At 48.6% G+C, this 13,203-nt stretch overlaps 1 protein-coding gene across 3 annotated transcripts in view; it reads right to left on the bottom strand.

Annotated features, from left to right (window-relative positions):
* ODF4 (outer dense fiber of sperm tails 4) overlaps positions 1-8,808 on the bottom strand; it is a 40,950-nt gene extending 32,142 nt beyond the window's left edge. The window contains exons 1-4 of one of the 3 annotated variants that reach the window (XM_054456785.2): positions 8,129-8,808; positions 3,503-3,676; positions 3,066-3,200; positions 2,496-2,875 (exon numbers count right to left, since the gene is read on the bottom strand). In XM_054456785.2, coding sequence (XP_054312760.2) covers positions 2,691-2,875; positions 3,066-3,200; positions 3,503-3,676; positions 8,129-8,582 — 948 coding nt within the window. In that variant the 5' untranslated portion in view covers positions 8,583-8,808 and the 3' untranslated portion in view covers positions 2,496-2,690. Of the gene's footprint in view, positions 1-2,495; positions 2,876-3,065; positions 3,201-3,502; positions 3,677-8,128 lie in introns of those variants that run through there. The other 2 variants (XR_008494980.2, XM_054456787.2) reach the window with 2 other exon arrangements.
* Positions 8,809-13,203: the final 4,395 nt, after the last annotated feature.

The following is a 13,203-nucleotide window of genomic DNA, read 5'->3' as shown; positions in this document are numbered from 1 at the left end:
CATAACTCCGTCTCAATAAATAAATAAATAAATAAATAAATAAATAAATAAATAAATAAAGTCGGTCATATACATTAGGTTGAACCATATAAAATTGCCACATTTAACTACTAACACAACATATATGGTTCAACCTAATACATATATACATGTATTAGGTTATTATAACCAAATATTATATAATTATGTTATATATTATTATATATATGCTTTTTTTTTTTTTTTGAGATGGAGTCTCGCTCTGTCACCTAGGCTGGAGTGCAATGAAACAATCTCGGCTCATTGCAACCTCTGCCTCCCAAGTTCAAATTATTCTCCTGTCTCAGCCTCCCGAGTAGGTAGGATTACAGGCACATGCCACCATGCCCAGCTAATTTTTTGTATTTTAGTAGAGATGGGGTTTTACCGTGTTGCCCAGGCTGGTCTCGAACTCCTAAACTCAGGCAATCCACCCGCCTCAGCCTCCCAAAGTGCTAGGATTACAGGCGTGAGCCACTGCACCTGGCGCTTTTTTTTTTTTTTTTTTTGAGACAGTCTCACTCTGTCACCCAGGCTGGAGTGCAGTGGCGCGATCACGGCTCACTGCAACCTCCATCTTCCAGGTTCAAGCGATTCTCATGCCTCAGCCACCCAGGTAGCTGAGACTACAGGCATGCACCACCACACCCGGCTAATTTTTGTATCTTTAGTAGAGACGGAGTTTCATCATGTTGGCCAGGCTGGTCTCGAACTCCTGACCTCAAGTGATCCGCCCACCTCGTTTTCCCAAAGTGCTGGGATTACAGGCATGAGCCACCTCACGCGGCCCAACCTAATACATATATTTTTAACATACCTGATCTACTCACAATTTGTCCCTGTGAGAGGTGACAGCGTGCTGGCAGTCCTCACAGCCCTCGCTCGCTCTCGGCGCCTCCTCTGCCTGGGCTCCCACTTTGGCGGCACTTGAGGAGCCCTTCAGCCCACCGCTGCACTGTGGGAGCCCCTTTCTGGGCTGGCCAAGGCCGGAGGCCGCTCCCTCAGCTTGCAGGGAGGTGTGGAGGGAGAGGGGTGAGCGGGAACCGGGGCTGCGCGCGGCGCTTGCGGGCCAGCTGGAGTTCCGGGTGGGCGTGGGCTTGGCGGGCCCCGCACTCGGAGCAGCGGGCGGGCCCTGCAGGCCCCGGGCAATGAGGGGCTTAGCACCCGGGCCAGCGGCTGCGGAGGGTGTACTGGGTCCCCCAGCAGTGACGGCCCACCGGCGCTGAGCTCAATTTCTCGCCGGGCCTTAGCTGCCTTCCCGCGGGGCAGGGCTCGGGACCTGCAGCCCGCCATGCCTGAGCCTCCCACCCCCTCCGTGGGCTCCTGTGCGACCCGAGCCTCCCTAATGAGCGCCGCCCCCTGCTCCACGGCGCCCAGTCCCATCGACCACCCAAGGGCTGAGGAGTGCGGGTGCACGGCGCCGGACTGGCAGGCAGCTCCACCTGCAGCCCCAGTGCGGGATCCACTGGGTGAAGCCAGCTCGCCTCCTGAGTTTGGTGGGAACTTGGAGAACCTTTATGCCTAGCTAAGGGATTGTAAATACACCAATTGGCACTCTGTATCTAGCTCAAGGTTTGTAAACACACCAATCAGCACCCTGTATCTAGCTCAGGGTTTGTGAATGCACCAATCGACACTGTATCTAGCTACTCTGGTGGGGACTTGGAGAAACTTTGTGTCTAGCTCAGGGATTGTAAACGCACCAATCAGCGCCCTATCAAAACAGACCACTAGGCTCTACCAATCAGCGGGATGTATTGTGGTTTCATCTGGAGGGATAGACATGACCAAGATCAGCTATGGATGCTCTCCTAGGAGGCTGGCCTCTCTGGGCAACATGTCCAAAGCCTGATGGGCATTGCCAGCACTCCCCAAGCTGGCTTTAAAACCCAAATATGCAACTTAACTTTTGGTCTTAGGACCTAACCCTAATGCTTTCCTTTGTTGCCATGTTTTATTCCTGCTGTTACATGGTGGAGGGTGTGGGAGGCTTGGGTGGAAAGCTATAGCAGCCAGGGGGGATGGTGGTAGTGGTGGTTTCCAGGGCACAGGCTCTATGCGCTCTGTCATCGGAGCTGTACAAAGAGGGTGGGACTGCTGCCCAGGACACACACCTGGGCTGACCACCTGTGCTGTGGTGCTCCTTGTTTAACCTGCCTCTTATCTTTGAGCCATTTGGCTTTTGAATCCTTCACTATGCTTAAGCCAACAAGTTGGCAAGTGATACCTCTCTCCTAATCAGCTCTACCTCCTCCACCCACTAACTAGCAAATGTTGGGTCAGGGATAACAAAGTAAAAAGAGGTTTAGCTCTCCAGAGGTGTTTGCCCATGTACAAGTATGCTCTGGTAGAGGTTGGGCAGGTTTAGGCACTAACGGGTGCCAAAAGGCTCCTGGGCAGGAAGAACTGGAAAACAAACTTCTTCTTTCTCCCTTCCTCTCCCTCCTCCTCTAGCTTGCCTCAACAACAGCCAGATATGAGAAAAAAGAGACGGACAATTTATTCCACATCACTCAAGCTCGATCAAGGCAGGGAGAAAACAGAGGAGTGCAAAATCCTCCCTTTCTCATTCCTTGCAATGATGAGGACCAACCTATTCAAGGGCTGGGGGGAGGATGAGGAGATGGGGTCAGATGAATAGACAGAACTTGGTGCCAGGAGTTCAGAAAAGGTTACACGTGTGTACCCTTCTGCTCAGGATCCAGGACTCCCTCCTGGGTGATAGGGGTGTCTGTGATCGTCTGTGCCCTTGGAGATTCTTTTACTGAGCTGAAACTGCTGCTGCAGGACATGGCGCTACTGGGGTGGCTCAGAATCAGACTCCAGAAACTTTTATGGTTGAAGTAGCAAAGGATCGCTGGGAAAGGACAGGGACAGGGGAGAGGAAAATTGTGACTGGGAGGTTAAGTGACAAGCAGGGTGAGACCAAAGGGAAGATAAGACCCTAAAAATCTAGCCCTGGGGATTGCCAGCCTCTTCCCTCCACACTTTCCCTGCCCTAACCTACCCATGTCCCTTCCTTCCCCCAGGGCCCTCTGGCCACTCACCGCAGGTGACGTACAGGATAAGCACCAGCCAACCGATGAAATAGCTCCAGCCGATGGGGATGGATACATTCCTCTCCACCTCGAAGATCCAGATGTTAATGGGGAATAGCATGAGGGTGGAGAAGATGAAGGTGACTAGGAGACAGGAAGCAGAGGGTCTCATTGTCATACAAGAGTCCCACAGGAGGTTCTTCCTCATCTGCTGGGCTACAACCACAAACCACATCACCACGCACAGAGTGACTGGCCCCCGAGGCTCCAGGAGTCAACCCCTCCATTTCTACCTCTCCTGTGACGGGGGAATGATGTAACTCCATTTTCAGTTCTGTTCTCCCACCACCCACAAAACCCCCCATACCACACCCAAAGAAGAGGGAGAAGTGCCCAGGAAGATGGGGGTTAGGAAAACAAAGGACCTTTCCAGAGCTAGGAGGCACCTTCACAGAAGCTCAAGATGGTCCCGACCAAGCCGACAAAGGGCAATTTCTGAACAGCGGGCAGGTAGGGCAGGTGCAACCAGATGGTGAGGACGAGGCCCAGCCCCAGGGTCAGGCTGAAGCTTAACTTAGCCACCTTAAACATAGGCTGATTTGTCCACAGCTTAAAACTGTCTGGGGAAAATGACAAACAAACAAGATCAACTAAGGATTTACAAAAGACGAAACATAATCAAATGAGCAAACATAAGAAAATGTACCGCCGGGCGCGGTGACTCACGCCTGTAATCCCAGCACGTTGGGAGGCCGAGGCAGCTGGATCACAAGGTCAGGAGTTCAAGACCAGCCTGGCCAACATAGTGAAACCCCGTCTCTACTAAAAATACAAAAATTAGCTGGGCATGGTGGTGCGTGCCTGTAATCCCAGCTACTCCGGAGGCTGAGGCAGGAGAATCACTTGAACCTGGGAGGCGGAGGTTGTGGTGAGCCACTGCACTCCAGCCTGGGCAACAGAGTGAGACTCCGCCTACAAAAAACAAAAAAGACGGAAAGAAAATGTACAGGCCCATTAATAATCAGAGAAATGCACATTTGAAATAACAATGAAATATTGCTTTCACTTCTTAAATAATCCAAGATCCTTGATTTGGATATTGTTTGATAACCACAACCACATGCAAATAAATAACTCAACAGAAAAAAATGGACAGAGGACTTAAACTGCAATTCTCCAAAGAAGGAGTACAAATGTCTGATAAACATATAAAGCTCAACACAAAGAATTGCTAATTAAATGTGACTTGTGAAAAACCATCGAGGCCGAGCACAGTGGCTCACACCTGTAATCCCAGCACTTTGGGAAGCTGAGGTGGGAGGATCTCTTGAGCCTAAGGGTTTGAGAGCAGCCTGGACAACATAGGGAGGCCCTGTCTCTTTAAAAATATATAATTGGGGTCGGGTGCGGTGGCTCACCCTTGTAATCCTAGCACTTTGGGAGGCCGAGGTGGGCAGGCCACTTGAGATCAGGAGTTCGAGACCAGCCTGGCCAACATGGTGAAACCCCATCTCTACTAAAAATATAAAAATTAGCTGGGCATGGTGGCACGTGCCTGTAATCCCAGCTGCTGGGAAGCTGAGACAGGAGAATTGCTTGATCCCAGGAGGCCGAAGTTGTAGTGAGCTGAGATCACACCACTGCATCCCAGCCTGGGGGACAGAGTGAGACTCCATCGCAAAAAAAAAAAAAATATATATATATATATATATATATATATATATATATAGACACAAACACACACAGACACACACACTTGGCTGGGCATGGTGGCTCATACCTGTAATCCCAGCACTTTGGGAGGCCGAGGTGGGCAGATCACGAGGTCAGGAGATGGAGACCATCCTGACCAACATGGTGAAACCCCGTCTCTACATACATATATATATAAACTGTCAAATTAGCAAAGATCAAAATAAGATTGATAACACCTAGTATAGGAGAGTATGTAGAGAAAAGAGGTCCTCTCATACACTCCTGGTGGGCAGCATTTGTGGTGAATGATCTGGTACAAAAGATCCAGAAAATCTACATTCTTTGACCCTACAATGCTTCTTCTTGGAATTTATGTTAAGGAATCATCAGAGATCTGCAGCAAAATCTCGGTACAGGAATTTTCTTTGCAGAGATATTAATATGTCGGCTGGGTGCGCTGGCTCACGCCTGTAATCCCAGTACTTTGAGAGGCTGAGGTGGGCGGATCACTTGAGGTCAGGAGTTTGAAACCAGCCTGGCCAACATGGTAAAAACCCCGTCTCTACTAAAAATACAAAAATTAGCCAGGTGCAGTGGCACCTGTCTGTAGTCTCAGCTACTGGGGAGGCTGAGGTGGAAGGATCACTTAAGCCCAGGAGGCAGGGGTTGCAGTGAGCCGAGATCACGCCACTGCACACCAACGTGGGCAACAGAGTGAGACTCCGTCTCAAAAAAAAAAAAAATGTCCAATAAGCTCCTTGATTTACAAGAGATCTGTAAAATAAATTATACTATCCCCATACATTGCGTTATTGTGTGTTCATTTAAAATGGTGATAGGTGATAGACTGGGCACAATGGCTCACACCAGTAATCCCAACACTTTGGGAGGTGGAGGCAGGAGAATCACTTGAGCCCAGGAGTTGGAGACCAGCCTGGGCAACAGAGGGAGACCCTGGTCTCTACAAATTTAAAAAAAAAAAAAAAGTAGCCAGGCATGGTGGCATCTATGGTGCCAGCTACTCGGGAGCTTCGAGGTGGGAGAATCACTTGGGCCCAGGAGTTTGAGGCTGCAGTGCAATAAACTACAATCATACCGCTGCAGTCCATCCTGAGTGACGGAGTGAGACACTGTCTCAAAATAAGAATAAAAATAGATGCTTGTCTCTGAATAGAGTGTCTCTGGAAAGAAACAGGAGAAACTAGGGAGGGAGACTGGATACTAAGAGATAACAGACTCACTTCACTATACAATCTTTTGTATTCTTTGAATTTTCACTTTTTATACACTACCTAATCCTAATTAAATAAATTTTAAAAATCAGTGATGTTTGGCCGGATGCGGTGGCTTACGCCTGTAATCCCAGCACTTTGGGAGGCCGAGGCAGGCGGACCACCTGAGGTCAGGAGTTCAAAACCAGCCTGGCCAACATGGTGAAACCCCATCTCTACTAAAAATACAAAAATTAGCTGGGCATGGTGGTGGGCGCCTGTAATTCCAGCTACTTGGGAGGCTGAGGCAGGAGAATCACTTGAACCCCAGAGGCAGAGGTTGCAGTGAGCTGAGACCACAACTGCACTCCAGCCTGGGCAACAGAGCAAGACTCTGTCTCAAAAAAATAAAAAAACAAAAATAAATAAAAAGCCTGGCTGTCTTTGAGTAACTCCATAGAGCAAGGCGCCTATGTGAGTTTTAGAGCCAGGCACACCTGAGTTGCTATTCCAAACCTGTCATTATTAGGTTGATCCATGTGAAATGCTCCTTTCGTAGGTGAAAAGCAGTCAAATATTAGCATGTCATTTGGTTCAATCTAATAGCTTTATGACCCTGAGCAAGGTACTTAATCTCTCTGAGTCCCAATTTTCTCATCTCTAAAATAGGGATAATTATCCCTATCCCTTAGGGTTGACTGAGGACTAAATTGAACAAATGGATTAAGTGTACAATAAAGGATAGCTTTTGTTACCCCAAATTTATTATAAGGACATAATATTTCATAATACTTTCATAATTCATTATATGAATACTTTCATATTCATATAATAAGGACGTAATACTTTCAGAAAATAATAGCTGTGTGATTTTTTTTCATGCTAAGGAGAGTGAAAAAATGGAAATAAGGGTCAAAAGCTCTGGTTTTCCCCAGGAGCAGAGAAAGAACTCCAAATTCCTGAGGGGTGAGGGAACAGCATAACCAAAGACTAACAAGAATAAGAGCCACGTGTGGTGGCCACGGCCTGTAGTCTGAGCGTCTCCAGAAGTTAAAGCAGGAGGATCCCTTGAGCCCAGAAGTTCGAGGCTGCAGTGAGCTATGATTGCACCACTGTACTCCAGCCTGGGTGACAGAGTGAGACCTTGTCTCTAAAAGAATCAGTGAAACAAACAGAAAAAAACAAGGATAAGGAATGAAGCAGCTGCAAGAATTCAGGGAAGGAAGGAACACAGAAGCCAGATGTGGAAAAAGGAAAATGATCCAGAAAAAACAAGGCCTGAGGCAGAAGGAAAGGAGAATGTGTGGAATCAGGGCCTGAGAGGGGACATTGCAAGCAGTCCTCTCAAAGCTCTGGGTACACAAGACTAAGGAAATCCCCATCTCACTGGGGCTCTTGTCCCTGGTAAATTAGGCGATTAATGAATGATTCTCTTGTGCTAACAGTCCATGCCCCTCGTAACTTTTTTTTTTTTTTGAGACAGAGTTTTACTCTTGTTGCCCAGGCTGGAGTGCAGTGGTGCGGTCTCGGCTCACTGCAACCTCCACCTCCCGGGTTCAAGCAATTCTCCTGCCTCGGTCTCCAGAGTAGCTGGGATTACAGGCATGTGCCACCATGCCTGGCTAATTTTTTGTATTTTTAGTAGAGACGGGGTTTCACTATGTTAGCCAGGATGGTCTCCATCTCCCGACCTCAGGTGATCTGCCTGCCTTGGCCTCCCAAAGTGCTGGGATTACAGGCATGAGACGCAGCACCCAGCCTGATGTTTTGTTTTGTTTTCTTTTTTTGAGACAGGAGTCTCACTAAGTTGCCCAGGCTAGACTCAAATTCTTGGGCCCAAGCAATCCTCCCTCCTCAGCCTCCTGGATAGATGAGACTACAGGTGTGCAGCACCATGCCCAACTCTCTCACAGCATTCTTAGAAACACAGATTTGGCTCTGGGTTTTATGAAAAGCAGTGACATTTTCCATTGCACCAATCAAATCTATTTAGCCAGGCTACAGGATGAGAAATGATCATCGGAGGTCTCAGTGCCAGTGGAACCATCTTGCAGGCCAAAAAGTAAAGATGACCAGAGAGAGGGAACAAGAATACATCCAGGGTGCAGATACAGAGGCCAAGACAGGCTGGCGGCCTGGGCTGGGATGGGGGGTGGAGGGGCTCACCTTTCCCATTCTCTAAGTCAGAACAGCTCCTGGATTTGCAGAAGTGCAGGAGCCCCATGGACATAATGTGGGCTGATGTGTGGATTCTGTTGCTGACATCTACGGGCCAGCGCTGGTAGAAGCGGCTCCTAGAGAGGTACAGCCATTTCTTGGAGAAGGCCATGACCAATAGTAGGATAAAGGCAACCAGGCTGAGCTCAGAAGCCAACACCTGGGCCATCCAGCGGAAGCTGTGTGTGATTCTCCATTGAAAGGGCAGCGGAGAGTTCCGGCGCTGGCCCAAGGACCTGTTACTACTGAGGGAGAGGGTGGAGGACAGCAGTCTCCCATCTTGTCCCAGCTCACCTGTGCCCCATCCTGCCTCCCCACTCTTCCTTTCCTTTCCAGGTCTCTGATGTTGGTCTCTTTCTCCTTCTGACCTGGGGAACTCATTCCCAGAGTACTCTGCATCCATCTTGAGCACCACTTCACCCCCTGTCTCCCCCTTCCCTCACCAGGCTCAATCGTCTCTTCTCATCTTTTAGATATTTTCATCAGCTGCCACCATGCAGCCTGAGGTCTGAGAAAGAATGAAAGTCTAATAAAAGACCTCGATCAAAAAAGAGACTCTTGATCCAAGAGAAGGCCCCAACCCATTCAGCAGGCCAGGTCCCCTAACTGCCACGGAATTTTCCTGGGGCACAGTGAGATGGGGGAGGGGAGCCAAGGCTTCGGCAATTTTTTTTTTTTTTTAGAGAGACAGGGTCTCCCTCTATTGCCCAGGCTGGGGTGCAGTGGCACAACCTTGGCTCACTGCAACCTTGAACTCCTGGGTTCAAGTGATTCTCCCACCTCAGCCTCCTGAGTAGCTGGGATTACAGGATTGTGCCAGCATGCCTGGCTAATTTTTCAATTGTTTGTAGAGATGGGGTCTTGATATGTTACCCAGCCTGGTCTCAAACTCCTGACCTCTGCCAGGCACGGTGGCTCACACCTGTAATCCCCGCACTTTGGGAGACCGAGGTGGGTGGATCACCTGAGGTCGGGAGTTCGAGACCATCCTGACCAACATGGAGAAACCCCATCTCTACTAAAAATACAAAATTAGCTGGGCGTGGTAGCACATGCCTGTAATCCCAGCTACTCGGGGGGCTGAGGCAGGAGAATTGCTTGAACCTGGGAGGCGGAGGTTGCGGTGAGCTGAGATCGCGCCATTGCACCCCAGCCTGGGCAACAAGAGTGAAACTCAGCCTCAAAAAAAAGAAAAACTCCTGGTCTCATGAGATCCTCCCCACTTGGCCTCCCAAAGCATTGGGATTACAGGTGTGAGCCACCTCACCTGGCCTGTGGCTCCAGCTCTAACTCTTTCTGGAAATCCTGTTTCTCAGGCCACAGCTCAGAACTGTGGATCTGACACCTCCCTCCAGCTTCTGCCTCCCTTTACATATGAGCAATGGTCTGTGAGAGGCCCTCCTGTGGTCTGCATATGGTTAATTTGTCTTCACCAAACCTCATGCTGAAATTTGCTCCCCAGTGCGGTGGTGATGGAAGGTGAGAGGGCCTAGTGGGTGGTGTTTGGGTCACGGGGGCAGATGCCTCGTGATTGGATTAACACCTTCCCTGAGACCTCACTCCATTAGCTCCCCACAGTAGCTGGTTGTTAAAAAGAACCTGGCACTGTTACCAAGCAAAAGTGCTCACTGCCAGATATGCATAGAAGCCAATACTCCAATACTGGGGCACTAGGTTTTGAGAAAAGAAAAGCTTTATTGTGAGCTGACCCACAAGGACACGGAAATCCAGCTCAAATCTGTCTCCCTTTGCTGGCCTTAAGGCAGTACTTTTATTAGAAAAGGTTTAGGGGGAGGATTCTGGGATTAGCAGGTGATTGGTGGAAAGAAAGGAGAAGTCTAGAAAGTCCTTAACCATGTCCAGTTATCTCTTCAAACTTCTTCATGGGTTGCATGTGCAAATTTGGTGGCGTTAGTATGAAACATCAGGTGGAAATTCAGGCTGTGACATCAGCAAGCTCGTTCTGTGCAGATTGCAGTCAGCCATATGGGTTCCCACTGATTTCAGCCAGTCCTGTTATAAGCAAAGGGAATTTTCAGCATTTCAGCAAGCTGTTTCTTAGCTGCCATCCTGTAAACTCGAAAATGTCTGTTAATCACTGGTTTATTTAACTGTTTGGGGCACAGTTTCAGCTCCTCCCTTACCTTGTGAGCTCTGCACAAGCCAGCTCCCCTTCGCCTCCACCATAAGTGGAAGCAGCCTGACATCCTCAACAGATGCCCAATCTTGAGCTTTCTGGCCATCAGAATTGTGAGCCAAATAGCCCTTTTTTTCTTTATAAATTATTCACCCACAGGTATTCTGTTATAGCAACACAAAATGGACTAGGACAGTCCCCCTTTCTCTTCCTAGTTCCTCTGCCCTAACCCCAACCCCAAATGCTCACTGATGGAGCAGGGGGAGGGAGCAGGAGCTTGTCCCCAGGAAAAGATCCTCCTTCCATTGTTCTTTGGACATGTCTTGCAAAGATGTCATCGAGCTTGCCACTGCTTTCTCTAACCCTTCACCTCCCTCCCAGCTCTACTCACTGCTAGTCAATCACCACCACCAGTTCCTTCCCTCTTCTTTTGACTTTTCTTTTTCCTTTCTTTTTTTTCTTAGCACCAGAAAGAGGAGGATGTAGGATGAGAATGGGTCCTAGAGGTGTCATGCCTTCTGAGATTATTATAATTTTATTTATTTATGTATTTATGTACTGAGACAGTCTTCCTTCATCACTCAGGCCAGAGGGAGTCTCTGTCTAAAAAAAGAACATAGGCTTTGGGGTCCAACAGGCAAAGGTATGAAAAATGGGTCTTCCACGACTTTTTTTTTTTTTTTTTTTTTTTTGAGATGGGGTTTCGCTCTTGTTGCCCAGGCTAGAGTGCAACGGCGCAATCTTTGTCAGCTAACTGCAACCTCCGCCTCCTGGGTTCAAGCAATTCTCCTGCCTCAGCCTCCCAAGTAGCTGGGATTACAGGCATGCGCCACCACGCCCGGCTAATTTTTTGTATTTTGTAGAGACAGGATTTCACCATGTTAGTCAGGCAGGTCTCAAACTCCTGACCTCGGGTGATCCACCTGTCTCAGCCTCCCAAAGTCTTGGGATTACAGGCATGTGCCACCACACGCGGCCAGGTCTTCCTCTTAATAGCCCTGTGAACCTGGATGTCATATAGCTTCCTTATGCCTCAGTTTACTCATCTGTAACATAGGAACAATATTTTTCTCACAGACTTGGTAAGAGTGCTGAATGAAATAATGATCAAAAAACACTCACTAGTTCATAGTAAATTCCCAGCAACTGGTAATTATGTTGTTAAATTATCATTTTAATTGTTTTTACAGTCTTTCACTAGCAAACAGGGAAAGAGCAAAAATGCAGAAGATAATTCCTGGCAAGCATCCTTGCCAGTCAGTGGCGTCTGCAAATCATGGAACAGATTAACTCTCCAAATTAACTCTCCTTGTAAGCAAAAGGAGAGTGAACTATGAATCCTGATGTCACCTGTGCAGTGGGACCTCAGGAATGGTTGAAAGTTGAAATTCAAAGCCTGTGAGGGCACTTCCTCTGGCTCTGGTCTCTGCCCCTCCCTGGGCGTCTTCCTCTGTCTCTGCAGACCAGCCTCTTCCTCCGCTCTGGTCCACATGGTGGAAACGTGGCCCTCACACTCCAAGCTGTGTATCAAACACCTCCAGCTGCTGGAGGGGAGACCTCTCAGTCCCAAGTCCAAGCATTCTCTGGCCCTGCCAGGGACGAGTGTCATCCTTAGAACAAGCAGCTACAGTTGGGGCACTGGGTCAGAAGACAGAATCTTTTTTTTTTTTTTTTTTTTTTTGAGACAGAGTCTCGCTCTGTCGTCCAGGCTGGAGTGCAGTGATGCAAGCTCCGCCTCCCAGGTTCATGCCATTCTCCTGCTTCAGCCTCCCAAGTAGGTGGGACTACAGCTGCCCACCACCATGCCTGGCTAATTTTTTGTATTTTTAGTACAGACTGGGTTTCACCGTGTTAGCTACGATGGTCTCGATCTCCTGACCTCGTATCTGCCCGCCTTGGCCTCCCAAAGTGCTGGGATTCCAGGCGTGAGCCACTGCACCCAGCCAGAAGACAGAAGCTTGAAGATGGGAGAAGTAGGGGAGAGCACTGAGAGAGGGGATGGTGGGCCTGCTGGGAAGGTCATTTACACAGAGCCAGTGTCGTCAGGATTGGGCTTCCTCCCTCGAATCCTCTTTAGTTTTTAAGTTTTTCCTGGAGTTTCTTTTTTTTTTTTTGAGACGGAGTCTCACTCTATCCCCCAGGCTGGAGTGCAGTGGTGTGATCTCGGCTCACTGCAACCTGTGCCCCCGCCGGTTCAAGCAATTCTCCTGCCTCAGCCTCCCAAGTAGCTGGGATTACACGTGCCCGCCACCACACCCAGCTATTTTTAGTAGAGACGGGCTTTCACCACGTTGGCCAGGTGGGTCTCAAGCTCCTGACCTCGTGATTCACCCGCCTCGGCCTCCCAAAGTGCTGGGATTACAGGCGTGAGCCACTGCACCCAGCTTTTTCCTGGAGTTTCTAAGGGTTTTTAATAACAAGCATTTCTCACAGCAACACACAACACAGAAGAATCTTGGAAATAGAATGTTTCCTGAAAAATGTAACCCCCAGAAGACTACACAGTACATATGATGCCATTTTTATAGAGCCTATAACCAAGCTCAACAACCAAAGCATTGTTTAAGCTTATGTAAGCTTATGATTGCATGGTAGTTTTTATAAAGCAGTGGCACAGTAAACATGAAATATCATATGATGGTTACTTCTCAAGAAGGCAGAGGAGTGAGATGAGGAGTGTTACACGTACGCATTATTAGTAAGAGTCTAGTTCCTGGGTTGGGTGATAGGTGCACGTGTATTTTTTTTTTTTTTTTTTTTTTTTTTTTGAGACAAATCTCGCTCTGTCACCTAGGCTGGAGTGCAGTGACACCATCATAGCCAAACTCCTGGGCTCAAGCAATCCTCCCACTTCGGCCTCCCAAGTAGCTGGGACTACAGGTGTGGT

The sequence above is a fragment of the Pongo pygmaeus genome, chromosome 19, assembly GCF_028885625.2.
Source record: "Pongo pygmaeus isolate AG05252 chromosome 19, NHGRI_mPonPyg2-v2.0_pri, whole genome shotgun sequence".
Taxonomy (NCBI): Eukaryota; Metazoa; Chordata; class Mammalia; order Primates; family Hominidae; genus Pongo; species Pongo pygmaeus.
This window is presented reverse-complemented; position numbering and strand designations above follow the sequence as displayed.